The sequence below is a fragment of the Ciona robusta genome, chromosome 2 (assembly GCF_009617815.1).
Source record: "Ciona robusta chromosome 2, ASM961781v2".
NCBI lineage: Eukaryota > Metazoa > Chordata > Ascidiacea > Phlebobranchia > Cionidae > Ciona > Ciona robusta.
Window position 1 is genome coordinate 6,791,813 of NC_143236.1, and position 16,666 is coordinate 6,808,478.

Here is a 16,666-nt window from a genome sequence, read left to right on the forward strand (position 1 = left end):
TTTAAACGCTCTTTAAATGTACGGTACTTTCATTGTGCACTAAAACATAACTCCGATCATTATCAAGAGATAAAAAATGGAGCAATTGCATTTAAACGTCAGCCTGTTTTATTACCAAATTACCAACTATATCGAGAAATACTGAAGGCGGAAAAAGAAAAACGTTTTCCCCGCAAAGAGTCGCCTCTTTCATCGATCTCTTGTAGAAGGAGTGGAAAAAAATCGCCCGCCGACTTTTGAGGCCTCTGATTGGGCGAGAATATCACGAGAGCGTCGGCCTCCCTAATGGCGCCTCATTGCTCTTGTCTTTGTTGCAGCATTAATATACACATTTTTAAGATATAGGATGAAATAAAGGTATCCATTTGTGTAAAAATATTCTTTATTGCATTATTCTGTGCTCTGTAAACACGTTTTATGGTAGAAATAGCATCAAAACGTGATTTGGTAACCATCGAGTGAAACGGTTTCTCTCCGCGGAAAACGAGAGCAGCAAATCACGGCGAAGGAAATCATTTGACGCCGATGACCGTTAGGTAACGGTGTTTGCTTTTTCAGCCAGTATAACGTCGCCTAAAGTGGTTTATACAGATTTTTTGAGCAATTTGTTTCGTATTTTGTTGTGACCACTACAATACAGGTAAGTGTGAGCGATATTTAAGTTATTTTAGCTGCGTTAGTCAGGCTACAGAATTTCCAGACTGTTTTCACCGAGACGCCATCTTGGTTGTAGGTCCCTGAAAGCCAATATGAGCTATCAACCTTGTTTAGCTCATAAATGTGACTATAACCGCAGTCAAATTTATAAGTAAAGGATTTAGTATTGAATGTTATGTTTACCTTCGTTGCACAAATGTAGTTTCCGCCCCCAATGTTATGTTCACTAAATTATCAACATTAAAAACGTGCACAGCGCGGATGAATATAGAGGGTGTATGACGTCATTTTTTGAATGTTCGCGCGTTCCCCAAGGTTTCTTGGCAAATCTATCCGCGGTGATTTTTAAACACATTTCTATTGAAAACTTATATGATCTTACAAACGTTTTGCTGCTGTTTTGCATTTGATACATAACGGCATTAGTACAAATTCAACCCATTACATTTCGCATGTTTGCAGCCAGACACCAAGCATTCACGGTATGCAACAATAACATTGAAATACTTTTATGCAATTCCTAATAATAAACAGTTTAAATTGATCTCCATCAAAAATATTATTGGTACATTAGTAAAATTCAATAACAACCAGAGGCTAAACTTTTTATTAGCTACATGCTACAATTCCTTAATATATGATTGGTAACCGCACATGTCATGTTTAAAAAGCTATAATTATTAACTTAAATAAAATATGTGTTTTTAAGCTATTTGATATCAGTGTTAATCTGCCACCCAAGCAAACTTTTTATTGAACTGCAAAATTTCCCACAAGATGCAAAGTTCATGTTTTATGCGGGCACATGTCGGAATTAGTGTGCAACCACGTTATAATTTATAAAACACAAAATTTAATAAACATTTTAAATGATGTTAAATCAATTAATGTGCATGAAACAAGCTACGTCGAGCGTAACCAAGACTATGTAAACAAACGTGTGCATGCATGCTTTGCAGACTGACTACTTTTCCTTATACTGTGTTTGCTTTCTGTCAAATTTGCTAAAAACTTTTTGTTTTCCCAGAAGATAAATCATGACCCCAAGAAAGAAGAAAGTTAGCAAACTTGACATGAGAATCGTAAAACCGGAGCCGGGAGAAGTGTCTTCCGACTGGAATCAAGATACAATCAATTCACTTTTAGCAAAAATGCTGTCGGTTAGTTTATAAACAATAGACTATTTAAAGTTAAATAGTTGGTAACTGGTAAGCCGGCAGTAAATGTATGAAACAGAAAACCCATGTTATAATGACTGTCATTGTGAGAATTGTGAGAATAAATAAAGAATCAAAATAATTTAGATTTTGGGGAAGGGCCAAGCAGGGGAATTCTGCAGTAGCACAATTAAACCACAAAATTTGAACCTGTGTATTCTATATGGATGAGGTCCTTGTTAAGTACCTTGGATGTAATGTTTTAAATATTTGTAGAATATTCCAAGACCTGATAACATGAAATACTCGAGTATGCTGGACAAAGTTTCCTGGAAAGATGTTAGTTTTGAAAACTTTACACCGGAGCAATGCAAGATGCAGTGGAACAAACTTTCAAGAGAGGTATTTTTTTGCGGAATAAACTCCATGTAATGACTTGACCGAAGGCATGAGGTCTATTTTGTATCAACACATCATGTGTGTCTGGTGTATCAGACATGCTTATCACAGTGGACATAGGGTGTACAACTAGAAATATCTCTTGTGTATCTCAGTATCTGGTGTATAAAAAGAAACCTGTGTTACATCTTGACAGCGGGTGTATGGAATATGGATACACCGTGTATAAGTGGTGATATAATTTACGAGGATAACACATAAACTTAGAAGTGCACATTATAACCTATAATACGCTACACCTTTCTCTTTTTAGATCCGAAAGTTCCGGACACTGACGGAGTTGGTTGAAGACGTTAGAGAATATATCCGTGACCCTTACAAGGGTCAGATTAAAAAACACCCTGATTACCCCAAGCGACCTCTTACCCCATACTTCCGATTTTTTATGGAGAAACGTGATAGTTTTGCAACCCAGCATAAAGATCTCACAAATCTTGAAGTAACAGCAGAGTTGAGCAAGATATATAGATCATTGCCTCAGAAACAAAAGGTAGGTAGATTGTTCAATGCATAATATTAGGTCACCTCCCCCAAAAAACAATCACCCACAAAGTAATATAACTCCTAAATGGACATAAGGTATATGAAACAAAACACCCATGCTTTAACGACTGTTGTTGGTCAGGCACGCATAGATAAAATAGGTTATGAGAATAAAACAAGTTATGTTATTCCCTCATTTCAGGAAAAATATGTTCAAGATTGGAAGAAAGAGACTGCTGAGTATAAAGTTTATATGAAAAAGTTTAGAGAAGAACACCCAACATACTTTGTTACTCGACCAACTAAACCTCATGAACCAAGAACACCTGCAGCTATATATAAAGAAGAGCAATATAGTATCTTTGCCACCGAAAACACAGAAGTAAGTTGGTTGGACCAGCATTTCTTAACTATTTACCTTGCAATCCATTTTGAGTTTTTCCACCACTGCTCAAAATAATTTTTTATTTACTGTGTAGTGTGTGTACTATATATAAATAAAATTGCATAACATTTAAGGAGTAATTGGATGTAATGTAACTCATTTGAACACCTAAATTATCAGCTTTGTGTACTTAATACTTACATTTGATTTTGTCACATTTTCCTGCAGATGAGTAAGAAGCAATGCTTGGGAGCTTTGAAGAAGAAATACAAAACCTTGGAAGACGAAGAGAAACAACAGTATATTGACAAAGCTTTGAAAGAACAAGAAGAATACAAGGTTCTGTTTTGTTGTAGTGTATTTTACATTGTGTTTGTTTTAACTTTGTATGATTTCCATAGGTTGAACTTGAGAAATACTTGTTACAGAATCCGGACATGCAGAGTAAGACGAAACGTCCTGTCTTGAATAAATATGAGCGTGAACTACATGATAAAACTATGGGGCGACCGAAAAGGCCACCATCGTAAGTTGTGTGCATAATTCATGCTTGTCTCTATTTACAAGGGGCTAAAGTTGATTTTTCTTATTGGTATACAGATTAGGGATAGTCTTGAATGAGATGAATCTATATACCAAATTTTCTGTACAAAACCATACCATTTCTGAGTTATTGTCATTCATTTTTATTCTATATCGTAACTGGTGCTTCTTGTTTAAATGTGCATTTTATACCAAACTTTACTGTATATCAGATACACATATATATTGTGTTAAATATATTTCAGTAATGGCTACAACTTGTTCTGCACTGAGACAATGTCCCAGTTCACGACGATGCAAAGTCAAAAAAGAATCGTTGAATGTGGAAGATTGTGGAATCTAAAATCTGCTGAAGAAAAACAGAAATATCATCAAAGATTTATCCAAATGAAACAACAATATGAAAAAAAACTGCAGGAATTTTACCAGGTGAACAGTGGCATTAATGTTGAAAAGGTGTGACATTAGGTTGGGGTGTAATTTTGAAACAAGAGTGACATATTTTAGGACCCCGGTTTTTACCTTAAAATAGCTTTTATCCTGCTGTTAGGTTTCAACAAATCAACAGAGCCAAAGTATATTGTTTTCACCACATTGATCAATGAGGTTTACTCTATTTTACGCTATGTGTGCAAAGTATTCAACTTTTCCTCTCTTTTAGAGCTTGTCTCCTGAAAGAAGGAAAGAAGAAGAACTGAAAGACAAAGGACAGAAAAAGTAAGTATTAATATGTGAGGTAACAAGCTAACTTTGGCATAAATTGCAACATGGCAAGAATGTTTTAGAAAAATATAGGGCTCTAGAATAAAAATATATTTTATTAAAAAAGTTTTAAAAGAAGTTCATTTCTGTCCAGAACTCATGTCCGGCAAATTAAGATGGAGAAGAAAGAACTTAGCGATGCTGAGTCATCTGATGAACTCGATCTTAACGACTCATCATCTGGGGAAGATGACTCAGCAGATGATGACGGTGCGTTTATGATGACATCACCATTTTTATAACATTGAAACTTTTTGATAATAACTAGTGTTCATGAGATGTATATGAACAGAACAACTGTGTTATAACTTCTGAGTTAAACACGAATAAATAAACAACTTGTATTAATTTGTTTATTCATCTGTTCACTTTTATAAAATATAGAATAGTATAAAATATTATTTGAAAAATAAATACTATTTTTCATATTTTATGCCGTTACCCTAGTAGAGAATTATATACCTCACCTAAGACGTCATAAGGCAATTATGACATCACAATGTTACAGATGACGAAAGTGAAGACGAAGACAAGATTATCGTTGAAGTAGAAGAAGGAGATGAGGTTTATTGGATTTCTATTATTATACATATACTATATGTCTATATTTATAGCTGTTAAAACAGACATTGGAAGTTACTTTTAAATCCAAGACTATAGTTGCAATAAAACACAGTAAACTTGCAAGAAGAGTTTTACATCAAAATTCGAACCACTTTAATAGCTTCATTAGATTTATAAATTATACGTTTCTGTTGCTGGGGAGCACAGTATACATCTAAAACAACAATTCCAAAAAACTAATTTTTTAACTTCATTTTGACATTTTATTTATTGATATATTCAATGTTGTGTTAGTGTTAAAAATAAACATCTTATAAACAGGATGTACAACCGATACCAGCGAGACCAACAACCCCAATATCTGCTTTGTTTCTATACAAGCGAGCAAATAGAAAAAAGGTGATTGTAATGTAAATGGCAGCACTATGTATGTTGGGGTAATGGCTGTATGCTCAGGGTATTAAATGTGTCTTACCTTGTCATATGTCATATAAAATAGAATCTCTAATAGTAAGGTTCTATAAACTGCCTTAGTGGGGTCTAGCCTATGTAGTTTTACCTCGTGATTTTTAACAACTGTTGTTTTGTTGCTAATTTCCTTCTTTTTGTTGTTTTAATGATTAGATTTATATATTGATAACGACTTTTATTTGACTTCTCTATTACAGTAGAAAAATTAAAGATATATATATATATTGTTTAGATTTAGTTAAATAAACTTATGACATATCACTCCAACCCCTCCAGGTGGAAGCACAATACCGTGGCATGTCAACCGATGAAGTGACGAGGTTGTTGGCACGACGATACCATGAACTACCTGAACATAAGAAACATAAATATCTTAAACGTGAGAAACAGCTGAAGGAAGAATATAATGAAAAGATGCAGCAGTATTTGTGGGTTTAACTTAATTGTGTTTGTTTATATAAAAACCTGAAATATAGGTGTTTTTTCTATACATACAACCTTGTAAAAAAACTAATTTTTCCACAAGCTATTAGTTGGTTTCATCAGGGTAAATAGACATTCTATTAAATTCATAATATAATAGGAAATAACAATAGAGTTTGGCGTTAACTGTATATTTTTCGCTGTTAAGTGTTATTCACCCTGGTGTAGACGACCTGTAAAAGTTGGTATGCAAATAAATGCCTACTTGTTACTTTGCCTGACAGTAACAGAAGATATAACAGTATATTAATTTACATACATATATTTGGTAATTGGACCAATTCTGGCCTAAGCATTAGGACCCATGATGTGCTGCGCTGCAGGACCTCACCCACACAGATTAAAATTAGAACACATTTACGATTCTATGTCTTTACTTATTTTTAGAAAAGAAACATCAAAGAAAACAACGAATGGATCCCCAAAGGTTGTTGCGATGGAAGTTGAACCTCCAGTTAAACTACAACCAGTGACTGGGGAACAACTTTATCATGAAAAGTTTTTTGAATCTTACAGCAAGAAACATAATGTAAGTTTACTGTATAACTGTAATAAATTCCATGAATCTGGTCTGAAAACATACATTGATAATTGGAACATTATGACTGTACAATGGATTCAATTGTAAGTGTTAATTTTGAGCTGTTATGTAACTGTAATATTTCCTTGTATCTGACCCTGATCTGGTGTGTAACTTACAAGCAGTGTCTTCAAAGATTTTACCAAAGATTTTTAAAAGCGTGCCACCCATGATAGAAATTAACTGTTGTTATACCTCCACAGCACAACAGAGTAGCTGTAGACGCTGCATTGAGAGTAGCTTGGAGCAAGTTGGCCAAAGTACGACGTGAACCTTTCATTAAGTTAGCGCAACAACAGAATGAGAAGAATATTGCTTTGTATAATAATGCTATGGAGAATGTACAACAGGAGAATCCACCAAGGGCCGAGATTGTGAGTTAAAGTTGATTGTTTAGGGTGGGGAAGATGGGACACCTTTTCCTTTTTTTATCCTTTTATTTGGTAGTAAACAAAGAATATTCAAAGAATTATAAAACCGTATCTTCCCGACTCCCATGGATCGTTGAATTGTTTAAAACACGATCAGGATATTTGAATATTATGTGCTAAAGGTGTCCCATTTTTCTGCTGTTAAGTATATATACAATTCGCCGCATTATTAAATAAGGTCCTATGTTTTTACAAATACTAGTTTACCTGCATTTTAGCAATGCCACCCCAGATTCTAAGTAAAGGTTTGCCTATGCATGTCTTTATTACATATTTCTGTCCCATATATTCCACAGCATCGTGTCCCAGCTCCCATCCAATCTAACAAGAAGATAAAGTTTGATGGTTTACCGAAGAAACCTCCTTCAAATGCTTACCAACTGTTCAGTACAACACATCTAAGAAAAGTTTCCCATCTCGCACAAAATGAAAAGTTTAAGGTAAGTTTTGTTCTTGTGTCTTTAAGCTCACATAGAAAGCTGTGTAATTCGGTACTAGTACAGAATCCTGCTATCGTAAGAAATGATTTTTTAGCAAAAAAAGCTGGAAGTAATGGAAGAAGAAAAAAGCAATATTTAAAAATTTAAGGAATTTAATGGTTAGCGTATAACGTTGTGGCTAAATTCTTCACTAATATTGAAAATTATGACATATTAATATATTTATTACAGTATATGTAAATATTGTAGTAAATCGGTGAAAAAATTGTTGATGAACTTATTTCGATTTTTTAACCAGTTAAAACCTGTTCTAACCTGTTTATTCCTGCCACAGGAACTTGGTAGATTATGGAAATCGATGTCACCAACAAAGAAGAAAGGTTTTGCTGCTGAATCTAAACGACTTGGAGATAAATATAAGAAGGAATTAGATCACTGGATACAGGTGGTGTTTCTATAACTGTATTGTTTCTGTCACTTCAGCTACCAGGCATAATGTAAATATTCTTTTAACGCCTCATCTGGTATGAAAATTTTAGTGTATTTACGACATTTCAACAGAAATACATTACGTTTTCATACCAGATGAGCCGTTGAAAGATTATATATGGCTGCAAATCCTGCAATGTTTCTGTGATAATTTAATTGCCTCGTTTGTATGGCAAACATTACGGAATTAGAGTACATTTTACCATAGACATGTAAGATCCTTTAACATGTTAGTTACCTCAGCTAACTCTGACCAAAGGCAGTCACACATGGCATACACACAGCAGGTTGTTGGTAAATTGAATTTCTTGTAATTTCTAATAAAGGCACAAACTCCTGAGGTGGCAGATGCTTTCATGAACCAGCAATCAAAGAAACGAACAAAACCAACAAAAGCAAATGAAGTCCCTCCTGTGAAAAAGTTAAAAGAAGATAACGAACAAGTTGCTAATGTGAGTAGCTTCAACAGATTAGGGTAATGGGCCAATCGTGGCCTAAATCCTAGCACCCATGACGTATCAAAGTGCAGAACCTTCCCGCATAGAATAGCTTTAACAGATTTTGTACAGAATTTTTTATGTACAGACTGTTGGTTTCTAAATTGGATTAATTCGAAACTTTATAGTTCTTAGGTGTGCAGATGTCACCCAATCAGAATTAGACACAAGATTAACCACTGCATATGTGATATGTGCCATTTGGAGCATTTTATATTTTTCTCCACATGCACCGATTTTAAATTTTTAGTTTCTATGTACACCATATTCAATTTTGTGTATGTTTTTAACTAAGTATGCCTACAGCTTGATCGTAGGTTCTAGTTACATATGTAGCTTATGTTCACATTTACTATATTTATGTAGGTGCAGGTGCTCAATATATATGTAGCTTATATTAACTTATATATATAGGAAGAAGCATCAAGCAGTGATGATTCTGATGATGGGTCAGGTTCTTCAAGTTCAGATGATGATGTAAGTATTATTACCCTTGTAAACGTTTCCTAGCTTCTCAACAGGGACCTCACTTGTATTTTATTTTTTAATAATTTTATTTCAGAGCGATGATGATGATAGCAGCAGCGACTCGTCAGATTCTGATTCGGAATCAAGCAGCGGAGATGATGACTCATCAGATTCACAAAGTGATGATTAATGATGACTCATGCAACTTTAATGAGAGAGGTGGTAACTTTTCACTGCCAAGGTTAGCTGCCACGAATTGCCAAATACTGTTGAGTGGTTATAACTTTCCACCAATTAAAACTGATCATGTTGATTTCACATGTGTTTTGCGACGCATGTTATGATTGGCTGTTCCACTTTTGAATAAGCCAATCAAAATTCCATCATCATTTTATTAAATATTTTACATTTTACAGATCTGACCTGGTTTTTAAAGCAGTTTATTTTAGGGGTGCCAAGTGATATGAAACTAGTTTTAAAATATCAAGAATTAGTCAAGTAGCTTTCCTGTGAGGTTTATTATAAAGTTTTGACTTGAAATACAAGACTTAGTAAGCCAATGATTAGTTGTTGTGCTTATTCAAGCCTATTTGGTATGCGCGGTACCCTTTGATTAAAAGGCAAGCGCTATAAACCACTGCGTCACGGCTCTGGTAAAAGGTCTAAAAAAGCTTAAGTGGACCGATCTTTATGTAACAACTCAGGAATAATTAAAACCTCTTTTGTTCAATTCTTTAGAACTTTAGTAATTATAATTATGTGTGTTGCTGTTAGCTAACCAAAGACCATTTTAAAATCAACCAATCAAGATTCAATGGTCATTATTTTATTAACATTTTACAAAGTTGACTTGATATGAAAGCTTTAAGTGAGTGACTGTGGGACCAATGATTAGTTGTATTACAACGGTTCATTCTAGGATTTAGAGATTTTTTGTTAGATTTAGTCTTGTGGTCTTTTCTTTAGCCAAGCTGCAATATTTGGTCTTGCGGCCACTGTGTCTGTGAGTTTACTAATGAGACCGAAAGACTCGAACTTGGAGGCATCGTACAATGTCTTAAGCAACTCTATCATTGCATAGACAACTATGTCAGCAACTGACACTTTCTGAAATGTTAGGTAAAGGTTAATAGCTTTCATTTTGTAACAGTAAAGTTCTACATAAGGCACTCCATAGTCTACTCTATATGACCTCCGTTAGCCAATAACCCCAACACCTCGGGTGCTAAGACATAGACCTTACCAGATGAAATCCTGTTGCTTTCTCGAAGGTAGGTAATGATACGAAAAAATGTATCTTAATGAATTACAGGGAGAAACTTTTGGTAGGTGCTGTGTAGCTAACATCAAAGATATTTAAAGTTTCATTTACCTCTCCTAGAATATATGGTCCACATGATTTTGCAATTTGTTCATTCAGTTTTGTAAATTTAGGAAAAAAATGGTTGGTCCATGCAGTCTCCTTTTTCTCTGCCTGTGTTTGTAATAAATATAACATTAGCTTGTTATAATATTAAAGTAGGCTATGGTTAAAACAAAACTAATTTTAATTTTTTTTGAACTTGGTATGCAAAGATAAAAAAGTTGTATTTAAAGGGTTTTACCATTTCTCGCTATATTTTATACAATTTTTACTTTTACAATAATAATATGTTCTGAATATTTAATTTATTTCACCTTTTTGGTCTCGTCCTGTTCACTGAATGGATATTCCATAACAGCTTCGAACAAAACTTCAATCCACATATCAATCTGAGCTGCTTCCAACTCATTTGATCCCATTAAATTGAATGTTCGGCCAAGATAACGAACCATAGCTCTGCTGTGAGCGATTGGAACATCATCCACAAATAGAACCGGCATCTTCCCAAATGGCATGCCTGTAAAATGTATACATGTAATGTGTTCCCACAAATATAACTTCTGGATGATGTTTTAGTATGTAATTGTTTTTTTTAAAATATTTTCATCAAAGAAACAGTTACAAAAGGTAAGCATACAAGCATGTAACAGTTTACGAACCTGGTTTTCTGGCTGGCCAATCTTCTTTTTTTATTCTTTCATCGGTGTAGTCAACTCCAGCCTCTGCGAAGATTAATCTTCCCATCTCACCAAGTCCTCGGAGGTCGAAGTAACATAACTTGTAAGTTGGCATTTTGATATAGGGTAGTTACTGAGTATTTAAGTTTTAGCTGTAGTAAAAATGAATACCTTAGATTATGGTTTGAAAAGCTCTGTCTATGGCCATTTTTTTAAATCTAGTTTTTGTATGTAACTAAAGCAAAGTGTGTATGGTGTTTTAAAATAAACGCATATTAAAACCCGAAGTTATCATGCATATAATAAATGGGAATTGATACTCAAAATTACTGTATAAAAACGTGTTCGAGCAAATTTAAATTTTTAAAAACAATGGCGACACAGCAACAGTTGCTATGCATTATTCAATTTGTTGTTAACGGTGTAGCAATGGTGACATTAACGGTTGGACATTCTGCATGTCTTATTACAAACATCCCCTCGGGCCGAGCCAACGCTCGTGTAAGTACTGCAGCGCACTCGTAGTGGTAAACCTGCATGACACAGCAAAAATTGACCGACTTTTCTGCCGGCTGGTATCGGTTTACCGCACCAATATTTTCGCGTTTACCAGCTTTATACTTAAGTATACGATGATTAAACACGAAAACCCGACGGTAAATATGATATTTTATATATATCATAAAAAATAATGCTGTAAACGTCTTTGCTGCAGAAATAACTATCATTTTCGCTCGTATATCTGCACTATCATTCCACTCTGCAAACAAAATATCACTACACATATGCGTAGTATAAAACACAAATCAAGCCAGAATAAACAATCACTCAACTAAATGTATTCCACGTCTCCTTGTATTCCACGTCACGCCCGTTTCCTACCAACTCATAGCGTTGCCTGCGCGATCATTGTGAGCCAGAGGCCCATACAGGCTACTATTTGTTTGATGGGTGACGGATTCGCATGCGTAGACACCCACACACACACACACATATACTTATATACGCGCACACACGCATATACATCCTGCACACACACACATGTACTCGCTATAAGAGGAAAATTTTGGCCTTTCGTTTACGTACGTTGCTGTCTGATTACAATCTAGGTTGGTCACACCAAACAATGGTAACGTAATATTGGGTTAGGTTACGACAGACCTGTAACATATCATTACTTGACACCATTCTACCTAACGTGTAAGCAAGTCGTGTGTGAGCACCACGTGACTAACACATCACTGTAGACTGCGCGATCGGGCGTAATTTTTTTGAACGCAAATATTAGACCAACAGAAAACAGACACACATTTCACCAAGTTTTATTGTTATATTACATTATTTTGACGTGGGCGATCATATGAGCATTTTACATGTACATTATATATAGGACGCGGGACGTTTCTTTAGCCAAGCAGCAATTTTTGGTCGATTTTCAAGCGTTTCGATCATCTTGGTAACATATGGAACCGATTCCAATGATTTATCGGCAAACCAAACTTTCAATAGTTCAAATTTTGAAAACAGGGCAATGTCAGCAACAGAGAGTTTCTGCAATGCAAATATCTTTTATTTGAGTGTAAATGGTAGGGTGGGGGAAGATGGGACAATTTTTATTTTATCCTGTTGTTCCGTTCGGTGGTAAACAAAAAAAAAGAAATAATTATTAATTCGTATCCTAACGAGTCACAAAGGCCATTGTTATTTGTTTAAAATACTACCAGGATATTTTGATATTATGTGCTAAACGTGTCCCAATTTACCCAACAATACCATATAGTATGGTGGGGGAAGATGAGACACCTTTTCAATCAATTTTCTCCTCCAGTGTGGTAGTAAACAAACATTTAACGATTTTTTATAAAACTTATCCTCACGGCTCTCATAGACCATTGTTAATTGTTTAAAACACGATTCGAATATTTGGTTATTATGTGTCGAAGGTGTCCCATCTTCCCCCACCCTACTATATTATAGTTTTTGGTAGAAATAATTAAAGGCAAGTGTTAGGTTTGTGGCAGAGTGTTTATTTGGAGCGTTGTAGACAGTATGCTTCTTATACTGAATTTGTCATGAAGCAGTTTCAGTGGGTTGAAAACTATAAAGTCAGGCTTCAATATTCATGCTATACTTAGCTTATATATTCATTTGTTCAGATCTATGGGCTTTGTAGTGAATTTGATTAACATTTAAAACTAGCAGAGTACGACTACAATAGCAAGGAAGGAAACTTTACGCAGTTTTTCGCCGTATATTCTTTATTTTAAAAGCTCTTGATAATAGTTGAATACTTAGTTAGCGGCTAGAAGTACATTCAGCACTCCTGGTTATATATATATGTTTAGCACAGGTTATACCGACGCACCTCTCCTAGTATGTATGGTCCACCTGATTTTATAATTTGTTCGTTTACTTTTGCCAGCTTCGGTAATAGGTTATCGTTCCAAAGAGCGTCAGCCAGCTCCGCCTAAAATGCATTATTTGCTGGCAATAAGTTGCGAACGTGAATTGACCGGAACTGTAATAGCTTTGCAAAGTTATTAGTACACACGATCTGTCGATCATATAAATATTAGAAAGTAGGGTGACAGTGTATACGTCATGTTGTGTATATACAAGTACTTTGTGGAGAGTTTCAAAAGTGCACTACAATCTGAAGTAAGTATACATATACTCAACATATACACTCGTAAGTGGGCACGAGGTCTATGAAACAAGGTGTATGGAACAGAACACCCGTGATATAACCACTGTCGTTGACGGGAGGATGAATAAGTTACTTTATAGCCCTGCATATAGCCTACTAACAGTAACCTTTTTCTTTTCGTCTTGTTCATTGAATGGATATGCCATGGCAGATTCAAACAAAACTTCAATCCACATATCAACCAGCGCTGCTTCCAACTCATTTGATCCCATTAAATTAAATGTACGACCAAGATAACGCAATATTGCCCTACTATGCGCAATTTCAACATCATCCACGAAAAGAATCGGCAACTTTCCAAATGGCGTCTCTGCAAAAGTATAAATAAAAGAGAGTTAGTAAATATAACCAACCAAAAACCACACACGTTTCATTATAGATATGCGCATGCTTCTTACTTTAGTTTGGGGTCTGAATCGATGTTTACTTTCTAAGTTTTTTTCAATACCTTATTCATAAGTACATGTGGATACATATCATATAGTAGGATGGGGGAAGATGGGACACCTTTCACACCTAATAACCAAATATCCTGATCGTGTTTTAAACAACTAACAACGATCTATGGGAGCCGTGAGGATAAAGTTTTATAAAAATCGTTGAATGTTCGTTTACTACCAAATTGAAGGAGAAAATAGATTGAAAATGTGTCCCATCTTCCCCCACCCTACTATATAACATTGGTAGTCCTGGCCTCCCGAATATCGTTTTTTTTGTAGTTCTTTCCTACGCCTATGGGAGAGCGTGGCACACCTTGGCAACTTAGATTTAGGCCAGAGGCTTGTTACACCCATGGTTTGTAGACCATATAAAGTACAGTGGGGGGAGGTGTGACACCTTTTCATTCTATTTTCTCGTTCCATTTGGTAGTAAACAAAGAACATTCGATGAATTATAAAACCGTATCCTCACGACTTCCATAAACCGTTGTTTATTGTTAAAAACTTGATCAGGATATTTGAAACTGTGTTGCAACGGTGTCCCGTCTTCCCCCACAGTACTATATCATTATCATTAATTCCTACTCACTAGGTTTTCGTTCAGCCCAGTCAGCCCCTTCTCGCTCCAGCCTTTCATCCGTGTATTCAGCTCCAACTTCAGCGAATACGATTCTTGCCATTTCTCCAAGACCACGGAGGTTGAAGTAACATAACTTGTAGGTGGGCATTTTGTTCTTTGATTTTAACAAATTTAAACCTAAACGCCTGAAGTAAAATGCCATTTTCGTTGGTTAATAGTTGTCATTTCAAATGATTGAAAGCATTTCAATTAATTGTATTTTTCTCTTCAAATACAAACTGATAATCTGTAAAACATGTTATACGGGTAAAAAGCGTACAGAGAAGAGTATCTTTTAAAAAGCTTTGCGAGTTAAAACTATATAGTAAATTGTTCTTACTCCTATTCCTACTTATATGTAGGCCTATCCGTATAAGAAATCTAGTTAACATTCCAAAATAGAAAACTATATCACCGCCCACCCATGCAAACAGCCTATACATTTATGAACATCTATACCCGTGCACTATTTCCAAGCTCACTCAGCAACTAATACTAATTCAGCAACCATTAATAGTTAAACCTGAGTGGTGATATAGCCCGCTCTGTAAATATTTGAGGTACTTGTCGCCGGTCGCTGCAATTTCTTCGCTACATTATTGGTTTGTTTTAAACTCTGTGCCCAGGATTTGCAAATGCATTTTTAAATTCCAAATTGAACAGTAATTAGTTCCAATTTGGTGACACATAAATACAGGTTTGTCGTGAGCGTGTGCTTATAAGCAACATGTTATAGGTTACCTTCGTTATTGCCAGTCGTGCTCGTAGCATACGAAGTAAATGGTTAACAGCTTGTAAATGTTTCCGACTTTACAAGCGCATTCGTTGCCAGCGCTCGCAGCAACCAGGAGGGAGCTGATTCACCGCTCGATGCTGCTACCAATGTTGGCGTGTGTATCCTTAGGCGAGATGCTCATAGATCATTGTTTCAACCCCCTATGGTCACTAGTAGGTGGTCCGAATTGTCGGCTATACAGACAAAACAATTACGCACACTGGTACATATATATGTTAGAGGAAGAGTGTAACTTACTTTATCCTCGTGTGGCTGGAAAACGACAGTCGTTGTACCACGGGTGCTCATACACCTCGTGCCAGCTTACGAGTTACCATGTATCTTACTTTGTGAATGATTTTTTGGGAGAGGGGATTTTATGTATGGCTGATAATTTGGACAACCCATTAGTGACCCCTCGGTTGGAGCAATTGCTGTTAAGTGTCTTACTCAAAGACACATACGCCCACAATACTAGCAGCGACGATGTTGTTAATCATAAGGGGGTACGAGAAGTGTTGAACATGTTATTACATCAGACGTTGCACTCTCACACGAGGATAGTAACATTTATTCATTCATTTACGAGGTTGTAACATCGACACCGTGTGTTTACGAAATCAGATAAACAACAATCCTTAGAGGGCGCTAAATGACCGCAACCATATTAGGACAAATACCGCTACCATTGATTGCCGAATGCCGACTATGTCTTGTGCTCCAAATTGTAAATATAGCATGCGTGCCTGGTCAAATGGTCAGACATAGGTGGTTGCTTGCGGCATACAACCATTTAATAATACGTAAATTGATGAAATTAGCTAATTAATTAATGCTAAAGTTTTCAAGTATGTATAGTATATATGTATATTAAACATGAAAATTGCTGATCTACTATAATTTACTATATTGCAGAATGTTTGTTTAGTGTTTGTAATGTTTTTTAAGATTCTTGATATATTATAAATCACTATTATTGGAGGTATTTCTGTAATTGTTTAACTTACATTCATATAAAATGAATCAAATGTAGCAATGACAATGAGCTAGTTAAACTTGAATTTAACATGTGGAACATGCATTATTTGATATAATATTATTATTATTTTTTTACCAATAATGAATTTTTTGTTGTAAAATAGTTATTACTAAGTTTCACTTTTTGTTTGTTTAAAATTTAAATGATGTATAAATTTTTCTGTTTCGATCTGTGTTT

The 16,666-nt window shown here is 35.3% G+C and overlaps 3 protein-coding genes and 1 long non-coding RNA gene across 11 annotated transcripts; 1 reads left to right on the plus strand and 3 right to left on the minus strand.

Moving 5' to 3' along the window:
* The first annotated feature begins 239 nt into the window (after window positions 1-239).
* On the plus strand, window positions 240-9,282 carry LOC149740674 (nucleolar transcription factor 1-like). Of its 8 annotated transcripts, none has more exons than XM_089872423.1 (21): window positions 240-357; window positions 425-536; window positions 1,685-1,817; window positions 2,091-2,216; window positions 2,527-2,763; window positions 2,959-3,138; window positions 3,370-3,480; window positions 3,543-3,667; window positions 3,930-4,113; window positions 4,346-4,401; window positions 4,541-4,656; window positions 4,955-5,010; window positions 5,332-5,409; window positions 5,758-5,909; window positions 6,352-6,493; window positions 6,748-6,918; window positions 7,272-7,415; window positions 7,750-7,860; window positions 8,231-8,356; window positions 8,816-8,878; window positions 8,964-9,282. In XM_089872423.1, exons 3-21 carry the CDS (start codon window positions 1,695-1,697, stop codon window positions 9,057-9,059), a joined length of 2,397 nt encoding a protein of 798 aa, XP_089728549.1. In that variant the 5' UTR covers window positions 240-357; window positions 425-536; window positions 1,685-1,694; the 3' UTR covers window positions 9,060-9,282. The 8 variants fall into 8 exon arrangements, with proteins under 8 accessions (XP_089728549.1, XP_089728554.1, XP_089728555.1 ...); XM_089872426.1 differs by having other exon boundaries at window positions 339-357; window positions 1,688-1,817; XM_089872428.1 differs by having other exon boundaries at window positions 264-640; window positions 3,570-3,667.
* LOC149740675 (uncharacterized) lies at window positions 616-934 on the minus strand. The gene is made up of 2 exons (XR_016384415.1): window positions 841-934; window positions 616-737 (listed from the first exon to the last, which is right to left on the minus strand). It is a non-coding gene; the product is annotated as an uncharacterized LOC149740675 (long non-coding RNA).
* Window positions 9,283-9,679: 397 nt separating the features above from the next.
* On the minus strand, window positions 9,680-11,090 carry LOC149740676 (glutathione S-transferase 1-like). The gene is made up of 4 exons (XM_089872470.1): window positions 10,892-11,090; window positions 10,547-10,749; window positions 10,242-10,343; window positions 9,680-9,976 (listed from the first exon to the last, which is right to left on the minus strand). Exons 1-4 carry the CDS (start codon window positions 11,022-11,024, stop codon window positions 9,812-9,814), a joined length of 603 nt encoding a protein of 200 aa, XP_089728596.1. The 5' UTR covers window positions 11,025-11,090; the 3' UTR covers window positions 9,680-9,811.
* A 1,136-nt stretch (window positions 11,091-12,226) lies between these two features.
* LOC149740677 (glutathione S-transferase 1-like) lies at window positions 12,227-14,842 on the minus strand. The gene is made up of 4 exons (XM_089872469.1): window positions 14,646-14,842; window positions 13,724-13,926; window positions 13,275-13,376; window positions 12,227-12,460 (listed from the first exon to the last, which is right to left on the minus strand). The coding sequence occupies exons 1-4, from the start codon at window positions 14,836-14,838 to the stop codon at window positions 12,290-12,292; spliced, it is 669 nt and encodes a 222-aa protein (XP_089728595.1). The 5' UTR covers window positions 14,839-14,842; the 3' UTR covers window positions 12,227-12,289.
* Between the last annotated feature and the right edge of the window lie 1,824 nt (window positions 14,843-16,666).

Bases quoted from the DNA above. Each gene is read 5' to 3' on its own strand.
- LOC149740674 (XM_089872423.1), top strand. From the start codon at position 1,695: ATGACCCCAAGAAAGAAGAAAGTTAGCAAACTTGACATGAGAATCGTA. The intron at 6,919-7,271 runs GTGAGTTAAAGT...TATATTCCACAG, and splicing joins ATCCACCAAGGGCCGAGATT to CATCGTGTCCCAGCTCCCAT. The intron at 7,416-7,749 runs GTAAGTTTTGTT...TTCCTGCCACAG, and splicing joins CACAAAATGAAAAGTTTAAG to GAACTTGGTAGATTATGGAA.
- LOC149740676 (XM_089872470.1), bottom strand. From the start codon at position 11,024: ATGCCAACTTACAAGTTATGTTACTTCGACCTCCGAGGACTTGGTGAG. The intron at 10,344-10,546 runs GTGAAATAAATT...TTACAAACACAG, and splicing joins AACAGGACGAGACCAAAAAG to GCAGAGAAAAAGGAGACTGC. The intron at 9,977-10,241 runs GTAAATGAAACT...CTAACATTTCAG, and splicing joins GACCATATATTCTAGGAGAG to AAAGTGTCAGTTGCTGACAT.
- LOC149740677 (XM_089872469.1), bottom strand. From the start codon at position 14,838: ATGGCATTTTACTTCAGGCGTTTAGGTTTAAATTTGTTAAAATCAAAG. The intron at 13,927-14,645 runs GTGAGTAGGAAT...ATACTTTTGCAG, and splicing joins CTGGGCTGAACGAAAACCTA to AGACGCCATTTGGAAAGTTG. The intron at 13,377-13,723 runs GTTACTGTTAGT...AATGCATTTTAG, and splicing joins AACAAGACGAAAAGAAAAAG to GCGGAGCTGGCTGACGCTCT.